This window comes from Euleptes europaea, chromosome 3, assembly GCF_029931775.1.
Source record: "Euleptes europaea isolate rEulEur1 chromosome 3, rEulEur1.hap1, whole genome shotgun sequence".
Lineage (NCBI taxonomy): Eukaryota > Metazoa > Chordata > Lepidosauria > Squamata > Sphaerodactylidae > Euleptes > Euleptes europaea.
Genome location: NC_079314.1, coordinates 96,984,549 through 97,010,544, shown reverse-complemented (window position 1 = coordinate 97,010,544; position 25,996 = coordinate 96,984,549). Strand labels below are relative to the sequence as shown.

Here is a 25,996-nt window from a genome sequence, read left to right as displayed (position 1 = left end):
GCGCACAAACCCTTTTGGAGAGTCTGAAGATGGCCAGAAGGAGAATGAGGAAGGTAAGGACCATTAGAGCTATTTGTAAACAATAGAGTAGGGTTAGACAATGTGGGATAATACCCTCCTGCCCATCCAGCAGTACCTCCAGGCGGCTTAGCAGGCAAACTAAGTTATAAAAACCGGTCACTTGTCAGCTTGACCTGAAGGGAAGCTTTCCCTATCTCAAATTCTGGCCCAGTTTTATTCAACAGTTTCAGAGGGTAGCTGTGTTGGTTGCAGGAGAACAGCTAGATTTGAGTCCTGTAGCCCTTCAGAGACCAACGAGACTTTTGGGTGCACTAAATCTTCTAGGTCTCTATGGGGCTACTGGACTTGAATCTAGCTGTTTATTGAACAAAGTGGCTGTTTGTTCATCGCTAAGAATGCAAGAACTGTCGGTGGAACAGACCAGGTAAAGGTAGTCCCCTGTGCAAGCACCGGGTCATTACTGACCCATGCAGTGACGTCACATCCCAACATTTACTAGGCAGACTTTGTTACGGGATGGTTTGCCATTGCCTTCCCCAGTCATCTACACTTTACCCCCAGCAAGCTGGGTACTCATTTTACTGACCTCGGAAGGATGCAAGGCTGAGTCAACCTTGAGCCGGCTACCTGAAACCGACTTCCATCGGGATCGAACTCAGGTCGTGAGCAGAGCTTTTGACTGCAGTACTGCAGTTTACCATTCTGTGCCACGATCTGTCTAATCCAGCATTTTGGTTCCAACAGCAACCAGCTAGATGCCCTCCAGAAGCTCAAAGGCAAGGAATGGAGGCAGTAGCTTCCTGCTTGTGTTTCCCTGAATCTGGCATTCAGAAGAATGATTGCTTCTGTATATAACAGTGTAGGAAGGATTTGGTTGGGAGTGGGAAATTAAGTTACTTGATCAGCATCCTCAGAATATGTTGCCTAGTATGGTGCAGAAGACAAACCTATGTGTGATTCTGGAAGTTCATGACTACAAAACCAACGTCTTTTTTTGTAAAAAGCAGACTGTATAGTGTCGTTTTGGAAGGTGCTTGGGGGAGGTTACACTGTCTCCTTTCTATATTGTTTTTCTTTAAATGACCGATAATGCAGTACTTCCAGATGGCTTAGGAGGCAAATCAAGTTACAAAAACAGGTCACTCATCAGCTTGATCTGGAGGAAAGCTTTCTCCATCTCAAGTGCTGGAAACCCATAGGATTCCTGACATTCTAAACAGGTTTGGTGGCCTTTCAGCTCAGTTCTGATGGGCTTATAGTCCATATTTGTCAGTGACTTCCAGACTGGGCTATCGTAACACGCTCTCTGTGGGGGGCTGCCTTTGAAAAGTTATCAAAACGTGACTGTCTGCTTGTTAAGAGGAGAGAAGCCCAGTGGGCAGATTGCACCTCTTCTGAAGCACCCTTGTTAGGTTTCTGCTTGCTTCTGAAGGGCCCAGTCTGGTAGTTGGTTGACTTCCGAAGCTTTAAATAGTTTGGCTCCAGTTTCCCCAAATGCTTCTTCTCAACACAAGACCACCTGAGGAAACTCAGCTCTGAGTTCCTCATCTATTGCATAGTAGACTGTTGGTTACACAGCACCAGGCTTGCTCAATTGTATTTTGGAGACAGGAGAACTTTCCTCTTAAGGCTCATCCAGCATCATCCCAGTTCAGATTCAGAACAATCGTCAAGCATGTTCTTTCTGCCGCCTACTTTAGGTAAATTGCTGTCGCTCTCATTTTAATCAATTATGGATGAGGATTCTCTTATATGAACACACAAAACTGCCTTATACTGAATCGGACCCTTGGTCCATCAAAGTCAGTATTGTCTCCTCAGACTGGCAGTGGCTCTCTAGGGTCTCAGGCAGGGGTCTTTCACATCACCTACTTGCCTAGTCCCTTTAACTGGAGATGCCGGGGATTGAACTGGGGACCTTCTGCATGCCAAGCAGATGCTCTACCACTGAGCCACAGCCCCTCCCCTCTCCTCTACCTGTTACGGGTTTGTTGATTTCACTTTTTTTAATGGGATTTTTTTTTGGTTCCTTTGTCCTAGTGATGCAATATTTTGAATTATGAATATAAGTGTTTCAATAATGAAAAGCGCCGTCTGAGGTGAAGTTACAGTCTTTTTACGATACATGAGAATGCATTCATATATACTAGTCAATGCTGCAACATGCCAACTGACCCAACAGTCACTTACACTGAAGAAAATACTTCTCTTAGAACAGAATGGCAGTAGCTGCCATCTTGGAGAAGGAATTAAAATCAACATAGGGAAAAGATGCTCCTTTCTTTTCTTTTCCAGATTCACTCTTGCAGCAGATGTTTGTAGTTCGCTTTCTAGGGTCTATGGCTGTCAACTCAGATCATACCACTGAAGTGATCTATGAAGCAATGAGGCAGGTGCTGGCAGCTCGGGCCATTCACAACATCTTCCGTATGACAGAATCCCACCTCTTGGTCACCAGCTACGACCTGAAGTAAGTCCAAACTTTCTGCCTGGATACTTCACCATTTTTTATTTTCCCTCTCTTCTCTTTGCCGCCCTCTTTATCCAACCTGTCAATAGCATTCTTGAGGTGACATTTAGCTAGGCTGTTGGACTTTATATGGAAGACCCAGATTCAAATCTCCACTCTGCTAGGGAAGCTGTCTAGTGTCCTTTGGCCAGTCACACACACTCAACCTAACGTAACCTACCTCACAGGATTGTCATGATAATGAAATGGGAGGAGGGTCAGCAATATTGTAAGAAGGACCTGGTTAAGTCTGTAGCCTTATCTAGTACTGTAGTGAAAAACTGTCACACCTTCCTCACATGCCTTTCATTGAATGTGAAATCCACTGCTTCTGGCAGCAGTCCACACACAAAGAACAGATCCACTGTGCACATGTATATGTAAACTTGGAAGATCTGTTTCCTGTATTAAAATACACAAGAGTTTATGGACTAGTAGTACAAGTAGTCTGGAGATCCAGTTTGTGGCTCTAACCCAGATCCAACCTAGTTATGACTAAAATCACATTGACCACTTTAGTCACAAGTAAACCCATTCCTTGGTTTCAGTAGGGAAGTAGCTACTTTACTTTGAGCTAGCATGACTATTAAAAAAAAAGTATATGTAAGTTGCTTGTCTCTAATCAGGCTCAAGGCAGTATATGTTAACTTATGCCAGGCACACAGCAAAAGAACTACAGTAAAAAGCAACAACAGTACAATCTTAGATACCCTTCTAAATCAATCGCTTAGAAGAGTGTAAACTGTTTAGAATTGCTCTGAAAACTGTACATCACAATTGCTTACCAAGAATTACATCTTGGTATATGGCCAAGATTACCTCACCCAATCAGGGCATCTGTTCTTTCTGTGCTCTTAAATCATGGGAAAAACCTAATATGAATTATTTTTCTTTTTTTTAAAAACATTTTATTTTAACTGCAGATTAATAGATCCTCAAACCCAAGTTACAAGAACAAGTGTAAGTAGATTCTTCCCCGCACTATTAATACTGAAACAATACCTTTCAAAAGCTAAGCTTTTCTTGTGGGATAAGCATCTGCTCATCTAAATTCTTAAACCTGCTTTTCCAGTTTGAACTTGCCAGTGTGACACAGTTTGCTGCCCATCAAGATAACAAGCGGCTTCTTGGGTTTGTGGTTTGTGATGCCGAATCTCCAGGTGAAAATTCCAAGAGCGCATATGTCTTTGAGAGCAACACAGAAGCCGAAAAGGTCTGGAGATGGCTTTGATCTTAATGTCTTAAAAAAAAAAATTCCAGCTGTAATCATCTGTAGCAATTTAGTGAGTTGGGATAACATGTACCCTGCCCAGATTGCTAACAAACAAGTTCCAAGATTGCTGTTCTTAGCAATTACCTTGATTTATAGCTTCCTCAACTTGAACATTTGCCATTTGAAGAGTATATTCCAGTTCTGCTGAATAAGATGGTGAAGGAGTGGCACAAAATGCCTCTGTTTATGGCAGTGGCTCCTCAGCTTCGTAGGACCTACTTGGAAAATAGTTCTTGTGGCCAGTCTGTTCGTTTCTGGCCAAGGCCTGGAAGTAAAACATTATCCTCTTGTGCTGTATAGTTTCATTGTGTGCATCATTGGCAAGTGTTTGCAAAGGTTCTACAGAAAAGGGGGCAAAGCGTTCAACCTGAAGTCCATATCTAGTTCTCTGCCTGCTATTGAGAGCCCTCAAAAGGGGGCAGAGATCCAGATGTGGCCCTCTCTTGCACCATGTAGCTCATAGAGTTATTATTCAGCCCTTTGGGGAGCATTGGCGCAAGGAGCCCATGCTGGCAAATCAAAATGCTCATGAGCCAAATGTAAATATGTAGACGAGAGGTGAGAAATTATGGACTGTGAGGCTACAGGCTGTAGTTGCCCACCGCTGTTCTACATCCTACTCATTACTCCCAGCATAGTGTTTGAGAATGTCTCCTGCTTCTTTCTTTTATAAGCATACAAACCACCTGCCACATAATTGGCAGTGTGGGGTGGGGAAGAGTATTGCAAGGGAATGGGACAGTGTCAGTGAGTTAACAGAGCCTCTCTTTTTTGTTGCTGAGTGGCATTACTCAGCCTGATCCTGGGGTAGCAGAGCAAGGTTTCAGAAACAGTCGTATGGCTGCATCTTGTCTGAATGTGTCCTTTGGTTGCATCTCGTCTGAATGTGTTCAAACAGCTATCTGTCCATAGGATGGTGGACAGGGAAGACATTTTTGCAAGTCGTTCTTAAGGCAATTTCTTCTTCCTCTGCAGATTTGCTATGCAATAGGCCTAGGAAAGGAAATCATTGAGGCACGTAAGGTAACATCATGCTCTTGTTAATTCCATATCCCTTCATCTCCGCTTTTTGGGCAGGACTGTAACTTTGGGGCCTTTACGTTGCTACATGATCTCCAGCCCAAACAGTTCTTGGTCACTCTGATACTACGTCAATTTGATCAAAGGATGAATCACATTCCTAGATTAATTCAATACAGAAATTGGCTACCTAGTCAGATTGTTATTGAACATTCATATAGTGGCCATGATCTGATGACACTGTCTGGGTATGAACCAATAATGGAAACTATCTTCTTTAGTTACACAGATTTCAGCAGAAGGAACAAGCATATATGTAATTAGCTCCCACTCAACTCAGTGGGCTTTCCTTTAGCCAGTTTTGTATAGTGACTAGAGTATTGGACTAGGACAGTGATGGCGAACCTTTTAGAGACTGAGTGCCCAAACTGCAACCGAAAACCCACATATTTATTGCCGAGTGCCAATGCGGCAATTTAACCGGAATACCACCCCCAGAGGGGGCCCAGAGGGAGAGGCTAGGGTTGCCAAGTTCCTCTTCGCCATGAATGGGAGGTTTTTGGGGTGGTGCCTGAGGAGGGCGGGGTTTGGGAAAGGACTTCAGTGCCATAGAGTCCAATTGCCAAAGTGGCAATTTTTTCCAGGGGAACAGATCTCTATTGGTTGGAGATCACCCGGGGTGGGCAGAGCCGGAAAGACCAGCGGCTTGGAGGAACCGTGCGTGCCGGCAGAGAGGGCTACGCGTGCCATAGGTTCGCCAACACGGGACTAGGATCTAGGAGGCCAAGGTTTGAACCCCCTCTGCCATGGAAACTTGGTGGCCTTGGGCCAATCATTCTTATTTCAGCTTAACCTGCCTTTACAGGATGGTTGTGAGGATAAAATGGAAGAGGGGAGACTGATATGAGCTGCTTTGGATCCCCATTGAGGAGAAAAGTGGGATATGAATATCTAAATAGAAATAAATAAAGGAAATGAATGTGGAAACAACACTCATCCAAGTGGACTTCCTCAAAAATGCCACTTTAGGAATGCCTGAACTATTAGAAATTAATCAAGTGATCACTGTGGAGAGTCAGGACTTAGGGGTGGGGAAATGAAAAAGGAAGAACAGATAAAATGAGCGTAGTTCTTTAGAAGGTAAATCTGACGGAACGGTTTTCCTTCCAACATTGTTCATTGCGAATCCATTCCCAGTGTTTCTCTCTGCACTAAGAATTGTTGCTCAAATACTAAACATTTACATCAACATAGCCTTTGGAAATGCACAGATGTTCTGCAGATTTAGCAGCTAGGATTTTGTGGAGGTTTGCTTAATGGAGCATTGTTAATCAGGAAGCACTAACAATGTGGGAGACAATTTACAAATACCAATTTGGTTGGGACCTGGACTGGATGGGATCTAGGGATGCACGAGAGGAGTTCTGCTCACACTGTGGGGTTTTCCTGCTTTATCTTTCCTTTTTGCAGCCCCTCTGTGCCCCACCCCAAAAGCTCTCTTAAGATCAATTAATCCTCAAAGACTGCAGTGAGGGTGTGGAACTGGGGGTATCACTTGCATGAGCAGAAGCCCCTTCTTGTACCAGAAGTCCATCCTTTGAAAATTACCCAAAATTTCAGTAGAGTTTCTCCTACGCTTCATCTATTATGTCTAACAGGACAAGCATACAGTGGGAATTAAGCTGAAGAGTCTTGGATGATGTTAGTGTGATACAACCTGTATTAACTACGTTTTTGCCAGTTTACCTAGTTTGTATGTCATATTGTAAGGCAATAGTTAGTATTTTAAAATGTGCAGTGCACAAGGTTATGAGCTGAAATCCCATGGTGTTCACTAACTTCATTCCATTACTGTTTTATTGTATTATCTCCCTGTTAGGATCCAGAAGCACTGGCTCAATTAATGTCATCCATGCCCTTTACCAATGATGGGAAATTCATGCTACTGAATGACCAGTCGGAAAAAGAAGCTGCTGAGCTTGGAGATGGGCAGGAAGAGTCTGAAGCATAAGTTGTAATTTAGGGGATTTGATGTTGCACATAACAGGTCAAATTCTGTGCTCTCAGTTGTGATCCAACACAAGTGAGGTTCCTCTTGGTGATAGGAGGAGAACTGGGCATGGATTTTTGGTGTGGTGACAATCTTTGAAGTTCCTCCAGCAATCAGCACCAAGTCACCTGCTGCTAGCATTTAGGACAGCTTGGTGGCTTACCAGCAACATTTTTAATGCAAGACATACATACTTTGTGGGGGTGTTCTTGAGATGCTGGACCACCGTGTTGCCCTGTTTTATTCCATTAGGAATCAGACCTGAAAATCCGGCCACTTTGAGTTTCCTACTGTAATCAGGACTATGTGCACTGCTTGAATTGATTGTATTCAGACAGCATAATTTTGCAATCTGTGTAAGGTAGGTAAATGTACATTTCTGCTTATGGTAGTCAAGGAAGGGTCAAACTTCGCCCCTCCCACACACCATAGTTTGTAAGATTTGACCAAACATTGCACCCAGCTATTCAGTCTCATCTTCTTACCCACAAGGAAAAGAGATTGGAGGGTCTCAGGAGGCTGACTGCAGCACTCAATAGCATACCTGGAATATACACAGCTTGAAGAAATCTTTTATTTTCCACAGTCTAGTCCTGTATTTTAACAGTTTAAAAGAAAGGCATTGTTTAATTCCACGTGAAGTTGTTTTAGGCGCTGGTGTACTTTTAAAAGTATAACACTTTTGTGCTAGGCTGTTTACAAAACTATTTGATAAACACTTTTCCTAATAATATCTATTTTTATACTGTAGCTGGAGTAAGCTTTTAATATTATTCTAAGTGCCTTCCATTTTTGTGGGGACCATATTTGTACATTCAGTGAAGCAGGCACTTGAGCTCTGAAAGTTAACAAGTGGACCAGATGCTGTCCCTTGTCCTATGAACAGGCTTTGGTAGTTGCTCCCCAGGTATGAGAGAGAGGTGGCAGCAAACAGCTGGTCAGAACCAGAAGTGTGTGTGTGTGGGGGGGGGGGGTTCAGTAACAAATATTCCTCCCCCAATTTAACCTGAAACGTTGAAGTAAACAGCATTTATGCACTGCGGCAGCAAAGCAAGGTCTAGGGAAAGCTGTTTCTTCAGAAGACAAAACTTATAATCTTGTGTGCAATTTTAACATTGATGCTCATGGATCAGCACAGAATTGGGAAGCAACAGAACTGAAACAACTTCTAGTCATTAAGTGCAAGTAATGTGCAAGAACAGAGCTAGATCTAATAAGGAAATTCACATTCTTTTCTCTGTGGACGTTTTATAAGTAAATGTTTTAATGTTAAGCAAAGCCTACATCTTGCAATACAAATGTTTAGCGATAATGCTAGATTAAAATCTTATTTGAACTATCTTGGGTGGTGTGAATGTTTCATTATCATCGAAGTCCTGGCTACAGTGGTACTGTATGCAATCCTGAAGCAAATACTCTTAGAAGGGTTTTTGGACAAGTGCTTTGAAAAAAAGATGCTTGTTAAACCAAAAATTCAGTGATCTCTGACTAGCATTGTTGTGCCTGTAACCCAGTGGTTAAGGTCCTGCATTCTCTTTTTAAAATAAATCCCAGGAAGCAAGGCTACAAGAAACCCCTACTAGGGAACAAGTAGTCCAACCTGCTGAAATGTACCTTCATGTGTAAAACACATACTTCCATTTTATGATATTGCCAATGAGTCATTTCAATTCATATTATACACTTAAAGCTAAATGGAACTGATACCATGCTGAAGTATTGTCAGGTCTGTATCAACTACAAAATACTTCAAACCAGAGTCCATCCTTGTCTCTTACTTGCATTATCTTCAATCTAACAAAGTACAGAAATTTCAGCTGCCTGTCTGTCTGTTCCCATAATCCAGGCAGCCTCTGTCCAATATAAACAGACATACTAGACTGTATAATTTAGTGGTGTTTGCTCTTTCAACTACAAGCTAATGGCTCCCTTTCTGAAGCAAGAGCACCATATAAGAAATAACAGTTTTAAGGTAGGTCTCCAGAATACACTGATCCCAGTGCTCTGTTCTGGATACCATTGAGTACATACCAATACCAAAGTATAGTTCTTTCCCTAAGCAGTCCCAGAACTCCTCGCTGAGGACTGGGAGACACACTGCAGCAATTGGGTAAAAACCACTGCTTTTGCTTCCTTTTGAGGCCTATAGCAGCAGAGAGGGAGAAAGGCTATTTTGCCTTATTATCATCATTGTATTTTACTGGCAAGGCTCTCCCACTCCTCAGAGGAATTTCAGGACAAGCAGCAGGGAACAATCTACCTCTGCCAACTACCTCTGATCTGCTGGAACCATTGCTCTATGGTGTAGGCGGCTGCTGTCTGTGGATGCAGCCTTCAGAAACTACAATCCAGCCTCAGACCATGACTTGGAAAAAAAAGCAAAGTGAATTCAGTTTCTAACATTACATTTATTAACATTACAGATTATTTAACAGGACAAAAAAAAACCAGTGAGATAACAAAATACCTTTTAATGAAATTAGTTAGACTAAGGTGTTATATTTGGTCCCCTTCATTCCTGAGAATTTGAACATAAACCACTGTTCAGGTGAACTGGTCAATTTTAACCTCAAAAGCTGCATTTTGGTCAGAAGCTCAAGTGTACAGTCAAAGTGCTTTGGTGTCTTTGCTGTTTTGACCCTCTCTCCCAACGCTGCAAAAGCTCTTTGAGACCATATAGCAGCTGAGGGCACCCTTCTAGGGTTAATCCTCTTCCACTTGGACTTCTGTTATGAGAACTGAGCGGGTAGATTTATGTTCTGTTATATATATGTCCCCAAAAAACCTGGCAAGAATTAGTCAAGAGTGCATAAAGTCTGGATGTGAGGGGAAAGTCTCCCTTTATTTCTGCTTTTATAAAACCCCATGGAAAATGACTGTAATTGGTGCTTTCATGCCTGAAAACAGACAGGCGAGGGGAGAAGGGAGAACAGTACTGCCACATCTTAAATATGCTGGCTTTTATCATTTGCGTTAAATGGCTGCCGAAGTTCCCCCCACCCCCTCAGGATCACACACCTACACACCGCAGGTGCAAGGACAATTGTCTGTTTGAAGCCCCGCAAAATAAATAAAAGGGTTCTTCTGTAGTTCCCACAGCATGGCGCTAGTAGGAATGTTATCACTAGCAGCTGCAGGAACATAAAACTGGAAACAGTTCCCCTAATAACTTGTTATATTGGAAGCAGCTTCTCCCATTGGTTATACTGCATGTAGAGAAGTCCAGAGCGTAATGACTACCATCCTATATTCACAAAGAGAATAGAATGTACATATGTATATATTCACAGAAACAGAGCATATGCAGGGATGTAAACCTAGCTGAAGACTGAAGTCGTTTATTTTTAAGAATGTATCATCAAGACCATATTAGTTTGGTTAGCACTGTGCATTTCAGGCCATATGATACTCTTAAAAGCCAAAGAGAGAAATGGGAGTATAGCGTCAGTCTCTGAAGGGCTGGTGCTGACCTAAGCTGGCAGGTTCTCTGGATTCCAACGGTCTGCTCTATGACAGAAGACTTAAGAAGGACATAAGAAAATACAGAAAGAAATGAACAAATGGCAGTGCCGAAGATGTTAATTTCATATCTCTCCAACTCATCAGCATTTTAAAAAAACGAAGTCATGAAATTGTATCAAAACAGCACATTTAAAAATCATAAATTAGGCCACACAGCAGATTCAAGGAATACTTGAACAGAAAGGATGACAAAATGCAGATCTAAATCAAGCAATTAAGGATTACTGTACACTTGGATGGCGCTGCTGGGTCGCTTTCAGATTCAGATGGAGAAAAATTCTATGCCAGTTTGGTCCCATCAATTTCAAAAAAGCATCACTGCTTTAGATTTCTATTCAACAGAGCAAGAAATACAAGTCAAAGATGCATTTTATACTTCCCAGCATATACATTTTTATCCTGTAAAGAGCTCCGGATGATATACATGGTTCTCCATTCCTCCATTGCATCCTAACATTTGTGAGGAAGATTATGCTGCGTTTTTGTGACTGGCGCAAGGTCAACCAGAAGTTTCATGGCAGAGGGGGGGAAGTAAATCTGTGTTTCCCACAGCTCACTGACTGTTCTATGTCAATTTAGATGTAAACATATCCATCAAGTTCTTATAGAAGTAATAACTGTTCTTGCTGATCACATCAACTTCCTCTGCTATAAAAGATGGTGAACACGAAGATAATCTTTACAAATTGGAAAGAAAAATAGTTCCATAACCGTTAGCTACATTTTTGTAGGGTTGTGCCAAATATTTGCCAGTTAAGAGTATCAATTAAAACTGACCATCTCAGTGGGGTAGGCAGCTTTCCCCTAACATCCACTTTGGACTGCTACAGCAGTCTTTTTTCTTTTTTTTAATCCTGCTAATTCTCTACCCCTTTTTTTCCTGGCAGCTGCTGCTGCTTCCTTTCTAGGTTCATCACAGCAGTCACCCCAGCCAATCAGTGATCACACAGTGAATAGAGTGTCGCAACACTACATAGCAATGAAGTTTGCAAACATGATACCATCACTTAGGAAGACAATTAAAACCAGTAAGCAGAAATAATAAAAGGCTTTACAGAAAGAAAACTGGGTGTAACCCTCTCCCCCACCCCCAAAAAAAGTTAGGAGCAACGTCTGCACACACTGGGAAAAGGGAAGAGTTTAGATGTTACTTAGCCATCACTGGAAGGGTGTGTGTGTTTAAAAACAGGAGTCAGAGATAATGGGGAGAGGATCAAGTCAGAAGGGGAAGGAAAGGAAACAGAATTGGGGGGGGGACAAAGAACAGTAGAACCCTGCATAGTGGGAAACAGTGTGACAGAAGAATCACCACGGGGGGAGGGGGGAGAGAGGGACAAACAAGAAACTAAAACAGCAGGGCCAGTCAGCAAATTTGAGAACAGCAAGAGCTAGGAAAAGAACAGACACAGTAAGGGGCAGTGGGGGGTGAATTTGTTACGTTCTCTCTTGTGAGTCCTCATGGGCCCCCACTTATAGTTTCTGAACCTGAAATGTAGTTACTGTTCAGGGGGAAAGCCCTGTGCCATATATCATACCATCTAAATAAATGCATACCAGAGCTCTCATTTCACAACAGGATCCGCAGAAGAAGAGTTAGACAACTCTCCGTTGCTTGTTTTTGCCGATTCTTCTACAAAAGAAAAGGGGGTAAAGCCTCTGAAAAATGTACTCTCTGTACTGTTATGTTTAAATGAGTCCTAAATCTTACACAAAGAGCCCCGTGGTGCAGAGTGGTAATCTGCAGTACTGCAGTCCAAGTTCTGCTCACGACCTGAGTTCGATCCCAACGGAAGTCAGTTTCAGGTAGCTGGCTCAAGGTTGACCCAGACTTCCAAGGTTGATAAAATGAGTACCAGCTCGCTGGGGGTAAAGTGTATATGCCTGGGGAAGGCAATGGTATAAAACCACCGCATAAACATAGTCTGTCTAGTAAACATCACGATGTAACATGACCCCATGGGCCAGTAATGACCCGTCGCTTGCACAGGGGACTGCCGTTACCTTTTTAATTCTTATATAAATACCATAATACTAACCAGCTGATTGTTAACACTCACTACTCTCTCAGAAGAATTGGATTAAAATATAAAGGCACTAAACCGGGTATACTTTGCAACAAAAACCTGCATCATTACTCACAATGATCATCATTAAAAGTGCATGTATATTTAATGGCACAGACTACAGAACCTTCAGGTGACAGTCCACCCAGTACTTGGACACCCTGCAACAATGGCCACTACTGGCTGCTCCACTGCCTGCCATGCATTCCTACTTTTCAGCTAGGGTTCACTATATACATTACATATCATTACAAATCTCTGCAAATAACCAGTTCCTCTGAACACATGCTTTGGGCATGCATTCAGGGATTGCTTCAACAAAGCACCTCAGGGGTGCCAATGAGTGCATTAGCAGTGGCCATTAAAAGAAAACGGATGTCCGCTATTTCTCATCAAGTTGGAATTACTCTGAACATGTCCTTTGGGCATGCATTCGGGGATTGATTCAACAAAGCACCTCAGGGGTGCCAATGAGTGCATTAGCAGTGGCCATTAACAGAAAACGGATGTCCGCTATTTCTCATCAAGTTGGAATTAATCTACAAAAAGAAAAAATCAGCCATCAACTGCCTTGTTCCCAGTTGACCAAGCTGAATTTTGCATAGAAGGGTTCGCAGTGCTTTAAGAATGCGGTCTTCCATTTGGAAACAAGCAACCCCCTCTGATTTCAGTGGAACCCTTCCCAGCAGCTGGATGACATCCTTAGTCAATTAATATCTTTCAGTCCTCAATTTGTCCTCCATCTGAAAGCTGTTGTGCTATTATACATCACTGTTGAATTCTATCACCGAACTTTGAAATGTTATCCTAAACCAGTAATTAAAATTAGGTTTGTAGGAGAATCAAAAACTGTTTTCCTAAGAACAAGAATGGGCCACAAGACTTCATCACTCTTGAAAATAACAGTTCTGGTGGCACGGTTCCTTAGAAGCCGCAACACTTCACTAACCTTCTCTCTCTTTTTTCTCTTGAATCTCTTCTGCTGCAGTTTTATCTGCTCTAAAAAAGATTCTTGCACTGCTTAGTGAGAAATACAGCAATTCAAATTCCTATGGTGGGAAAAAACAGACAAGAAAGATATCCTTAGCAAGCGTTAATGTGCCAAAGAATGAGAATATTTACAGTATCTGCTTGAAGTATACAAACACCAGAAACTCCCCAATTACTTATATTACTGCTGAATAATTGATAACAAAGTGATCAATTGCACTTGCTATAACCTATAAAGGAGACATGGCAGACCGAAGAAAAACATTCCTCAGGGAAATTTATATTTCAGGCATGTTTATGTTTTATTTGTCGTTTGGCTCACCATGGAACAGTTTAGGGATATTTGATACTAATGAAGAACATGACTTTCGTTCACTGTTGAGCAACTGCAGCCAATTCTCATACAATCTTTTAAATGAACAAACACACATACGGTAAAGGTGTTGGGGAGGGCAATGAGATGGCTCTCATACCGGTCTGAATGCCACTACCTCTCTTTTTCAAGCAGAGTTGTCCCATTCTTGTCCCCCACACATACCATTTGATAACCAAGAATCAAGCCTATCCCTCACTAGGGATGCTCAAACACTTGCCAATTCGGCATGCACCCTGTTCACCAGGTTGTGAACAGAGACCTGATTTTTCACCTATCAGTTCAACAGTTCCATCAGTTTGTGAGTGTTCGGCAGGTTATTTCTTTGTAATCTTTCCTAACTGTGCAGTACAGCACAATTGGCTTTTAGCGCATGCACACTTTCACATAGTCCAATTGAGGTTTATTACCTCCCCATCCTTGCTGCATAACTGCTCTGCTCAGCAGGCAATTGTTTAAATAGACAATTAGATAACTCACAAATCATACAAGTCAGTCATCAATAAATGTTGTGTTTCAGTAAAATTCTACTCTTCATTGTTCCATTGATGCTAATGGCTGCTGATAAGTCTGAATCAGCAGTATCTTTGAGCATGCAGTTTTGTAAAAACCCAATGCAAACCAGTTCAGAGCACTCACCAATCATACAAATCATCCATCAATAAATGCTGTGTTTCAATAAAATCCTACCCTTTGGTGTTCAAGTAGTCCTTAGTGATGCTAATGGATGCCAATCAGTTTGAATCAGCAACATCTTTGCACGCGCACAGTTCTGGAAAAACCCAATTGTAATGTTTCGCGACATATTTCTGAAAATTAATGTGGGTTTTAAGTATGTTTACTGTGGCTCAAAATGCAGGCTTCTAAGGTAAGAAAGAGTGGGGACTGGATGGGTGAGTGAAGTATGTTATGATTGGATGGTAGCTGTACACTAGGAGGCAGAGTTGACTGGGTTTGAAGGTTTTGGGAGAAAGGAGAATTTAAGATTGAATGAAGTGTGGTGAATTGAAGGAAATCTGCGTTTTTTGGGTGGAGGTATTCGCCTAAGTGACAAAAGGTTAAAATAAGTCTTTGTGACGAGGTCTATTTATAGAACTTTAAAAAAAAAGACCACCTGCACCTGTCCTGCAACCAGGAAGCTAGGAGTCTTAATGAAACCATTACACTTTTGAACCACACTGAAATCATTAAACTTCTATACTTCTTAATAAACTATATTTCTATTTAAGTAAAAAGAGCTATTTTATTTAAAATAAAGGATCTACTTTTAATTCATAGCCGCTCCTGTGCGTTGATTGTTCTGTAATTTTACCAAAGATAATGAAGCCATGCTGTTTTGGTGGCAGCAGAAATCACAAGGGAACCCAAGGTCAATTCCCCACAAAAGCTAAAATTATACAGAATCTCAGTATCTTTAGCCTTCCACCAAGTGTAAAAAAAAAACCCTTTTTTGTAAAATTACATTGATACACATGGGGATAGGAAAGATCCTTGTAAATGTGTGACATCCCCATGTGTACAAGTGTAATTTTACAAAAAAGATTTGTTTGTTTTTTTACACTAGGGGAAGGTACCTATATATGTAACTAAAGTTGATGGACATACACAGTTTTTAATATTTACAAATGTGATCAAAGATTCTTTGATTCAATATAATTTTAACTTTTTGGGAATTTACCTTGATAGTTCTACATTCAGTGTTTTCCCTCTTTTTTCAACCTCTTTGGTTACCTCATGTCAGAGAGGTGCCGTTACACTCAGGTCTTACATACCAGGGGGTTTCAGAAAGGGGCCGAACACTACACTAATTAAACTGGTTCGGCAGGCATTCACTGCTGCTTGTCACCAACTGAACAGACCGAGTGACTGGCTTGCACCTGATTGCCATCTTTGAACCTGCTAAGTTCGACCACTGAACACACTTGCAGCAAAATTCGCAGCATCCCTGTTTCTCACCACACAAAACAGCTGCCCCTGTTCCTCTTAAAGAGGTGGCTCTGGCTGCTTCTATTCATGCGTCTTAATTCCAAAGCAAAGAGAAGGTTAAATTGGTGGGGTGCAGATAGCAGACACCTGGAGATGCAGGCAATTCAGATTGAACTTGAACGTTGTTCCCATTTAGAGTGCTCCCCTACTCGAAATATTACCATAAATAAGGAGCACTCTTAAAAACTTACAAAGGTTAATTGATTAATTACAAGCTTAATTGGTGATGAATTAAACTTACAATGATTAATTAATTATTACAGGCCACTTGCAGAAATAATGCACATGTGAGAAGCAGGGAGCACACTTTAGAAGGAATTTTTGGAGCACCTGTGTCTGTGAGTTTTTAAAGCTACGCACCCTCGCTGTCATCATTAATGCCAAAACGACAAACTTAAATTTTAAGCTTTTACAGGTACACCTCAGAAGTCTACCGAATGCTTTAGATAGCTACAGGCTGGCAACAGTAAAAAAAAAAAAAAATTAATCATGCGAGTGACAGTAAATGATACCTGCAAACAAACATCCAGTCGCTTGTGAGTAAGATTCATAGTCTGTAGCAGCTTTTCATCTTGACTACTTGACTGAATATTCTGCTGCTTTGCTACTGCTCTGATCTCTTTCACATACTTCTCTCGGACAGACTGGAACCAGTGGAGGGAGTCAAATTCTTGGTACTGATCCAAAAGCTTCAGAATGTAAGCTACACCTGGAAGAATTAAAAGTCCATTTGATCAAGGCTAAAACAATTAGAATATTAGCATTCTCTCATCTTTCAACTTGTGGGCAGATGTAGGGTTTAGGGAAATTCAGAAGAGAAACATCCAGTATGCCAAAAGCATACCTGATACACTTCATTAGCAGCAAACTAGATACATGACCACATAAGAAGATGCCTCACTCCAGTTCAGACCAGTGCTGTTTGCTCTGATTAGCAGGGGCTCTATGTGGTCTGAGGCAGAGGTTTTGCCCAGCTCTGGTACCCAAAGATCCTTTTGCTAGAGAAGCCCGTTATAGAACTTAGGACACTATTCATATGCAACCATGCACTGTATGACTGAGCTATGGCACCTCCCTTTTCAAGCCTCAAATTTTCTGTACCATGATAATCCATACTATCTTTTAAAGAAGAACATAACACTAAACAGCATCTGTGACTTTTCAGGAAGGATTGTTTAAAAAAAAAAGTGTGCAGGAAGGCTGACCCAGGTTCCTAAACTCACCCATGGCAAAACCATCATCAGTGAAGGCTGCCCCAGCTTTGTTCTTTTTATTCAGTTTTTCCTTGCAGCTGATTGAGTGTTCTATGAAGTTGAGAGCCTAAAACGAAGAGACACAGAGGTGATGCCATTTGGGAACAGGAGCCAGCGTGGTGTAGCAGTTAAGAGCGGTGGACTCTAATCTGGAGAACCGGTTTCGAGTCCCCACTCCTCCACATGAAGTCTGCTGGGTGACCTTGGGCTACAGTAGTCACAGTCCTCTCAGAACTCTCTTAGCCTCACCCACCTCACAAGGTGTCTGTTGTGGGAAGAGGAAGGGAAGGAGATTGTAAGCTGCCTTGAGACTCCTTATGGTAGAGAAAAGCGGGGTATAAAAGCCAACTCTTCTTCTTCTAAGTGACAGAAGACTAGCCAAAAGCCAGGAAGGCTTCATGCATCAGACCAGCTCTAGTTGAAAATGTACCTTTGGTGCTGTTAACAACCCTTCTAACTTTCCTTTTCTTCTGGAGAGTCTTGGCTGAGATTTTAAATATATTTCGTTAGAGGAAATATCAGTCATACCAGCATTTCACCTAGCCAGTTGTGCATGACAGCAGTCTTTAAGTTCTCAGTCAGCCCTGCTAGTTGTAACCCTTTTTTATAAGGCAAGTTGGTGACTGAGACCAGGGCCTGCAGATGCAATGTATGGGGCTCTCTGGCTAAGCTATACCACATTAGCACTGCAAATACAACATTCACAGAGATAGATGCCCATAGCCCAGCTCAAGTATCAAAGGAAGATCTAACGTGCTTACACAGCCTGATTCTATGCATGTATACTTGGAAGGAAAGCTCTGTTTAAATTAGTGGGACTATTTCCAAATAAATATGCGTAGGACTGAACACTTGATGTGTAAAATTAAAATATTTTAAAATTCTAGTTGTTTCAGAAATCACACTCTTGAAGGTGTACATAAACCACTTCTGTCATGTAATAGATCTAGTAAGAAAGTAACTAACCAGTGGGGGAACAATTATATAAAAATTACGCAGATGCATGTTCTTCGGACTGCGAAATTCAGGAGCAAACACGTCCACAAGCATTTTGAAGTACTCTGTGCCTTCAGCAGAGTTACGTGTGAGATCACTAAGTACGAAATCCAGTTGCCTGTGAAGTAAAGGTATACATGAAGTCCAATGTGAAATTTTTGCAACCAATACTTCATGTTAAAGTTATCTGTGCCTTAGACAAAATATTTGCCAGCAAGTAAAATCCAAACAGTTGCTCCACGATATACTTATGCTCCACTTTATACAATCACTTAACAACCTCCCCTTCAAGATTCATACTAGAACTTCCCTTTTAAGCTTCCATACATCTACAGTTCTAGTACAAACTCAGTGTGTATGTGTAAAGTGCCATCCAGGCGCAACCAACTTATGGTGAATCCAGCAAGGGACGTTCAAGGCAAGTGAGAAGCATAGGTGGTTTGCCCCTTGCCTTTCTCTGCAGAATCTTCCTTGGGGGTTCCCCACCCAAGTACTGACCATGCTTATCTTCTGAGATCAGGCGAGATTGGGCTATACCACGTAGTCACAAAAGTGACTGATAACACTTTTTTAATACTATAGGGCAACAGTAAAATAACAATTTTACCAATTAAAAAAATGAATGGATTACAAATTTTCTTGCATTGCCATAAATAATATATTATGGAACTCCCCATCCTGATGCTCTTTATGTTCTAACATATTCAGCATCACATTTTTGAAGGTGTTTAAAAAAAAAAAAGAATGGGGCAGACAAGAATAAAAGTTTGGGAGGTTTTCTGTAGTTGCATCAAGCTAGGCTACCTGGCTGCTTTTTGTGTTTCTTCTGAGAGGCCTTCTTCTTTCACAAGTTCTTCAAAGTTAACGATATCTTCAAGATCGGGAACAAACCTACAAAGTTCACATCAGGTTCACTAACAATTAGGTTATCATTTCTGTTTATGTCTCATTACCCTCTTGCTCACAGTCTGCTATGAAACTGTAATATTCTGTAATATTCCTCCACTGGGCTAGCACTGCTTTTCTTAATTCTGGCACATAAATTCCTCAAATTAGCTTTCTAACCTGGCCTCAGTAAACAAAAGGCACCAGTTCTTTAACAGAGCTCTGTATCTTACCACTCTGCTCAACAAGGTTTGATGAAGTCTTACTTCAGTATAAGGTACCTTCCTCCAACTTAAGCACCTCTTTAAAATTTTGCTGACACAGTGGTGGCATACGGGCGAGTAACTTTTGGGACAAGGGAATCCTAGGAGCAGAATTTTGGCAGGAAAGAAGAAGGGGGAGGAAAGAAAGTTGTGCTCCCTGGGCAGAAATCCTCTCACTCCCAGAAGGTGCAATCCCTTCAAGGCAGCAAGATTGCAGAGCGGACAGCCTCACACAATGCTCAAATGGTAGCACTGTTACTTCATGGAGACAGGGATTATGTCCATACTGTCTGTCTTGAGATTTCAAGGAGGAGCTGTGCCCTGTTGCAGATTTCTGGCTTTGGCTGGGGAGGGTGGGATAGAAATGTGAAGTATAAATAAATAAAAATAAAATCATTCTATTACATATCACATTTGCAGATGTCGTCTATAAGAATGCTGTAGTACTGGGGGATCAAAGCTCCTGTGCTTTCTATCAAAAAAACTCCTCTGCATTTTCCAGTATTTCCAGTATTGACCCCTGGTTGAGCCTTACATTGTTGAGCCTCTCCTTCCGGCTATTATATTGCTCCTTATCATATTGCTCTACATTTTACAAAAGGTCAAATATCTTGTTGAAATTTATATAAATCATTGACAACAAAAGGTAAGAAGTAGAAATGCATTTGAGACATACCTGATCGCACTGCTACAGCAGTGAAGTCCACCTGATCTTATCATGCGTACATAGCCCATGGCATTCCCTTTAAAAACAGAAAAAGAAACAAGAAAATTTAGACGAGAATTTAGAGAGATAAATAAGCAGCCAAGCAGTTAGAATTCAAATTACAAATTACATGTATATGCTGGGGGCATCTAATAAAGCTGTGTTCTCCTGGTCAATAAAATTTAACCTTGAAATAGAAACATCACACTTAGTGAAAGATATGCAGGTAATAGCAAGTATGATATTTTGTAGGAGCCATGAGAATATAAAGATTAACATGCATACATTATCACAGACACAAGCATAATCCAGCCAATATGCTTGACTCTTGGTTGTTCAAGTACAATATTTTAAGCTGATATAAAATTAGCTAAAATCAAGCAAAAACTGGAAATCAAGCAATCTGAAATTCCACTGATTGAGCTTCTTAACTCTCCCACTGGCACAACAATATAAGAAATTACATTCTGAAGCTTAAAAAGCAAAAAACAAGAGCATAAAGTTGATGTTTTTCAATATACTTTCATACCTATTTGGCTTATTAACTGTCTGAACTGGTCAAGGTAACTTTGTCCATCAGGTGTAACTCCAAGCTTTCTGATCCCCCGGTTGAACTTTTCTGCTCTCTCAAAAGGGTACTAAAGAAATTATTTTGATATAAATAAATAACGAACACTGGCCTTCATGTACTTAATATCAGTCCCATTTTTGCTTTCGCACATTATTTGTCTTCTATATTAATAACTGGCCATACAAACTGAAAGATGCATCTTCTCTATAAACTATATATCAGTCTGGTGATGACCATTTTCTTGTAACAGCCCTTATTATTAGGGTTGCCGATTTCCAGGTGGTGGCTGGAGATCTCCCCCTATTACAACTGATCGCCAGGTGACAAATATCAGTTCACCTGGAGAAAATGGCTGCTTTGGAAGGCGAACTCTATGGCATTATACCACATTTAAATCCCTCTCCTCTCCATATCCCACCCTCCTCAGGCTACACCCCCAAAATCTCCAGGTATTTCCCAACCTGAAGCTGACAACCCTACTTATCATACAAAGACTTTCAGAAAACTTAACTGCACATTTCACTGCCTTTTACATTATAAAAATTACATCAACACCTATAGGTCTCTCTGGCTTACTCTTTCAGAAGGCATTTAAGTGCAAACACAGCCCAATGCTATCCCACATGGAAAGTAGCGTATAAATTATGAAATTTTTATTTGAAATGCCATCTTTTAAAAGTAGCCTTTTCTGAATCTGTGATGGAAGTATCCTATAGTGGATGATACTTACCAGATGGTCAGACTTACGTTTTTGTGGGTGGTAAGATCTTTGCGCCATTGTGGTCTGATTGGCTGAGAGTTATGAATCATATCCAGGTAAAATATGTTAATATTGTTTGAACCTGCCCTGGGATTTGGTGATAGCTGCCAACTTGGAAAGCTTTAAGAGGGGAGTGGACATGTTCATGGAGGAGAGGGCGATCCATGGCTACTGTGTGTGTAAAGTGCCGTCAAGTCGCAGCCGACTTATGGCGACCCCTTTTTGGGGTTTTCATGGCAAGAGACTAACAGAGGTTGTTTACCAGTGCCTTCCTCTGCACAGCAACCCTGGTATTCCTTGGTGGTCTCCCATCCAAATACTAACCAGGGCTGACCCTGCTTAGCTTCTGAGATCTGACGAGATCAGGCTAGCCTGGGCCATCCAGGTCAGGGCCCATGGCTACTAGTCATGATGCATACCTATTCTCTCCAGGATCAGAGGAGCATGCCTATTATATTAGGTTTTGAATATATTTTAATATGTTAAACATACAGGCTACAGTTGGACTAGCTTTTAATTCTACTAAGCTTTACCTGTTTTTGTGCTGTTCGTGGACTGTAATAAAGTTTTAATGCTTAAAATTATACTAAGCTTTATGAAATGCTTGATTAGACCAAACATCAATTGGAAATGTATTGGTAATTGTCAAAGTAATCTTAGTGACACAATGGAAATCCTCAAACCTAACAAAGCTGCCTTATACTGAGTAAGATCATCAGTCAGTCCATCTCAACATTACCTACTCTCGCTGGAAATGGGTCCTCAAGCAGAGAAAGGTCTTCTCCATCTCTTGCCACCCAAGATTCCCTTGACTGCAGATACCAGGGACTGAACATGGGAACTTCTGCATAAAAAGCAGGTGCTCTACCTCTGAGCCATGGCCCCTCCACAAAGTAACTAAGAGAGCAATCCTACTCAAGCCTGTTCAAAATCCTATTCTGGTCTTTTCAAAAGGAGTTACACTTAGCCAGTTCATGCTCTTAGGACTGAACTGTGAAAAAAGTACTGGCTGTAAGTGAAAATGCATAAGATAACAGTTCTGGTGCATCTGTAAGAGGGAATCAGAAACTCTGTACTTAACCAAGTTTTTGCCATTGAATCTTTCTGCCCTTATCACATACTAATTGGCAAGGACACATTAGAATCAACTAATTTGAGATGATGCGTGCTTCAGGTATCGTCCCTCATGGGAATATGCAGCATTTCACCTCACCCCTCCATCATCCTAACTTCTCTTCCCTGCCATTCATTTTTTTCTACTGCATAGCAGTGGATACATCTGCACCACCCCTGTATCAGTACCCATATCACGCTAAACATGCCTAAGATGCAGTTTCTGTGCATGAAGATTCTATTTAGCTGTTGTGGTTAATATATATGATAGATCTAGCCTTTCCCCCTCAGAATGAAATGTTGAATGGATAAGGGAATGGATGGGTGGCAAGAGGTATTATGAACTCACGAAGACTTTACATACAACATCATACCTTGTGATCATTTTGATCCTTAACCTCTCTGAAGAATCTGATATCTTTGATCAGCCGGGATTTGATGTGCTCATCATACATGAACTGGCTAAATATATAAAATTTCTTTCTCAGGAACTGGTATGTGAAATTTACCTGAGGAAAAGTGTAAGAAACTCAGTATGAGAAAAGCTATCAGTATGGCAGGGGAGGTTAAAATAACATTTGTTCTTTCACTATTTTTTCTCAAGTGTACGAGAACTCAGTTTCTCTCAGGGCATTTCAATTACTTCCCATATATTCAGATAGTTTCCTTGCATCACTTGCTCTGCACTGTTTTACAACACAGTCTTAAATATTTGAAATTTCTGAAACATGGTAATACTTACTGTTGTGTTCATGATCCCTGTGCCATGCGTTCGAATTGAGTTTGCAATGTGCCTTATATTTATAGTGTTCAAATGCTTGTTATTGCTGATTCTCTCAACAAAGATCTGCAATTAAACAGTGGCTTATTTATATAATTATCATAGCTCTACACTAGAAATCAGTCACCAGCTAGGAATCACAAGTGCCAACTCCCACGCTCACCTGGTTATTGAGATTGTAGAGGTAACGAGACACAAACACATGAATGTTCCTCATAATTTCCAGAACGTCAAGGCCCTGAAACAACAGTAATTTTTAGGCAAGTTTAAAACCACCTCTTGGAAATAACCCAAGTAATTACTGCTGTGACAAATCATAAAGGGATCAGTAATTAACACAATTCAGCTGTTTAAGGGGAGAACTTTCAGGAGATGGAAATGAAGAAGTGTAGCTCTACTTTCAATGTCACAAGTTTTGTTATTCTCACTTTCAAGATCTAGATCTGCTTTTTTTCCAAAACATGCATTAATTTTGGGGCCAAAAGGATGATCTGTAAACTGTTTTTGAGCTCGTAATGGCTTATGTGAAGGACCACATCGACCCATATACTCCTGGCTTTACTCTGAGATCAGTTGAGGGGCCATGTTGCAGACATCTGCTTCATTACTTGCGTCTAGTGGAGATCTGGTGAGAAGAGCTTCTCAGCAGCCACTCGTACGCTGTGAAACAACTGTGCCCAGGAACACCATTTAGCCCACTCACAACAGGCCTTCCAGTTCCATCTAAAGACTGACTTGTTCCAAAAGGGCCTTCAGTGTAGTAGTTTTAGCTCTGGCCTTTATCATGTTTTTGGAGTGATGTTGGTTCTATATTCTGTCACTTTTGTTATAATTTCATTTCATTAGCCCACCCTGGGTGTATTTATTTTGGAAAGGTGCTCTGTACTTTGGCTAAATAAATAATGCAATTTTAAAAAGACAAAACTCTCAAAACAATTCAAAATAAAAGCTTTAAAACAATACATCAGAACAATTAAACTACTCAGACAGTAGAAACACAACAAAGGACCCGCAAGGATACTTGGAAGAGGGCAAATCCCATTTTCCTCGTTTTTGTTGCTCTCTGCCCTTCTCCCCATCAGCAGCTCCCCCCCTTCATTGCTGGCTCCAGCTCACCCCCCCCACCTGCTCACTGACCCTTTCCCCCCCTAAATGGGGGGAAGGAGAAGGCAAGCCAGAACTAGTTCCAGCTTCCCTTTTCAACTGCTCCTGATGGCTGCAGCTGTATTTTCACACTCCACTGAAACTGCTGTGCCAACCCAAAATGCTTCTCAAACTCTGAATGTGTTTGTTTTTGGTGAGGTCTGTAGATTTCACTATCAACTTTGTATCAGCAAACCAGTTTGTTTTTTTAACTATTTTTTTTCCTGCAAGCCTATGGGTTTCCCCTAATGACATACCATAACTGTGGGATGGGCATGCTCCAAAGTCCACAGGGCTCTGTTGCAGATCAGGAATATCAGCATGGGTTCATTTCCTTTCATACTGGGGTTGCTCTGTATAAGAGGGAATCCATATTGCATGCACGGATCATTCCCTAGTTCTTAACAGAGAACAGGGCAACCTTTACATGAATGGCTCTGCTTGCACACCAGAGGCGATGGATTGTGGTGCAAAATAAATATCTGAAGAGTTCTTAAGCACTGAACTCCAGGCCAGTGAGAGTAAGACACTGAAGATATTTTTTAAATGCCGAGAGGCTGCAGTCAAAAATCAGTACAGAAATGACGTACCTGTTCTAGAGTCTGACTAGGGAGATGTGCTTCTGTCATTATTAAGCCATAGCGCTGAGTTGCTAAATTTCTCATTTCGCTATACGTAGCCCAGTCGTGCAGAGCCACTGTGGTTAGATTGTAGAAAGTCTTGTCTAGGTAGTGCGTCACATGGGCTGTAAAAACAGAAATAGTACAAATTAACAGCTACTTCATAGGTAGCAACCGAGGGCTTGGTACAAAACAAGGGAACAAAAATCTTCACAGCGCAACAGAGTATCACTTAGAACTGGGTAATCTGAGAAATATGCATAGCATTAAATATGGGATGCAGAGAGAGGGAGCAGAAAGGAACAGGAGGAATGGATTTTAAGCACCTCTTAAGGGCCTGTAAAACAGAGGTATTCCACCAGGCTTATGGTTGAGGCCAGCTACGGTTTCAAATATATGACTGCTGGCCTCCCCAACCCTCACCGTCACAGTATTTAAATTCCATCTGCTTGCCTAGTTAAACCTTTTTACAATTAGAGGTGCCAAAGTAGTTTTAGGATTGGTTTTAGACTTTTAGGGCTATTTTAAAAGGTTTTATCGTTTAAATGCTGTTTTAAAAGGTTTTATCGATTAAATGGGTTTTATTCCCCTGTAAGCCGCTCTGAACCCAGGCTTGGCCGGGAAGAGCAGGGTATTAAATTGAAACAATAAATAAATAATAAATAAATTTTACAGTCTAGAAAAGTATTTTCAGTAAAGATACAAGACATACCTTTGATATCTATAAACCGATTGAAAAAGCGGATGGGGTTCAAGGAGAAAAAGTGGGCAAGATCCTTCATTCCAACTTTGAATGGATTTCTGTCATCCAGCTTTAAATGGGTATGCACCGAGAGACGCAGGTCCTTTTCTATTTCCTTACATAATTTGTCCAGAAGGTGCTGCACAAAAAAAAGCATGTTTAATGGGATGGAACACCAAAAGCCACTGAGGCCAACAACAAAAATTCAAACAGCTTTTGAAATAATAAAAAGAATGGTTATTTTAACTAACTTATCAGTGCATTATACTGCTTAGTTGTTCATAGCTTGCCATTTAAGTTCAGAAATAGAAATACAAGTTAAAAACTTACCACTGCAAGTGAAATTTTGAAAATTT

General features: G+C 41.1%; 2 protein-coding genes across 2 annotated transcripts in view; one reads left to right on the top strand and one right to left on the bottom strand.

Moving 5' to 3' along the window:
• APPL2 (adaptor protein, phosphotyrosine interacting with PH domain and leucine zipper 2) overlaps positions 1 to 6,896 on the top strand; it is a 38,192-nt gene extending 31,296 nt beyond the window's left edge. Inside the window, exons 16-21 of the mRNA XM_056847546.1 lie at positions 1 to 53; positions 2,317 to 2,491; positions 3,454 to 3,490; positions 3,603 to 3,743; positions 4,779 to 4,826; positions 6,703 to 6,896. Of these exons, the coding sequence (XP_056703524.1) occupies positions 1 to 53; positions 2,317 to 2,491; positions 3,454 to 3,490; positions 3,603 to 3,743; positions 4,779 to 4,826; positions 6,703 to 6,834 (586 nt within the window). The 3' untranslated portion in view covers positions 6,835 to 6,896. The remainder of the gene's footprint in view (positions 54 to 2,316; positions 2,492 to 3,453; positions 3,491 to 3,602; positions 3,744 to 4,778; positions 4,827 to 6,702) is intronic.
• Positions 6,897 to 10,571: 3,675 nt separating this feature from the next.
• The window catches only part of WASHC4 (WASH complex subunit 4), a 44,915-nt gene continuing 29,490 nt past the window's right edge, over positions 10,572 to 25,996 (bottom strand). Inside the window, exons 21-34 of the mRNA XM_056847545.1 lie at positions 25,611 to 25,779; positions 24,869 to 25,023; positions 23,299 to 23,373; positions 23,097 to 23,201; positions 22,729 to 22,863; positions 20,440 to 20,548; positions 19,881 to 19,947; positions 18,861 to 18,947; positions 18,027 to 18,174; positions 17,031 to 17,127; positions 16,320 to 16,516; positions 13,408 to 13,507; positions 11,931 to 12,025; positions 10,572 to 10,726 (exon numbers count right to left, since the gene is read on the bottom strand). Of these exons, the coding sequence (XP_056703523.1) occupies positions 11,958 to 12,025; positions 13,408 to 13,507; positions 16,320 to 16,516; positions 17,031 to 17,127; positions 18,027 to 18,174; positions 18,861 to 18,947; positions 19,881 to 19,947; positions 20,440 to 20,548; positions 22,729 to 22,863; positions 23,097 to 23,201; positions 23,299 to 23,373; positions 24,869 to 25,023; positions 25,611 to 25,779 (1,512 nt within the window). The 3' untranslated portion in view covers positions 10,572 to 10,726; positions 11,931 to 11,957. The remainder of the gene's footprint in view (positions 10,727 to 11,930; positions 12,026 to 13,407; positions 13,508 to 16,319; positions 16,517 to 17,030; positions 17,128 to 18,026; positions 18,175 to 18,860; positions 18,948 to 19,880; positions 19,948 to 20,439; positions 20,549 to 22,728; positions 22,864 to 23,096; positions 23,202 to 23,298; positions 23,374 to 24,868; positions 25,024 to 25,610; positions 25,780 to 25,996) is intronic.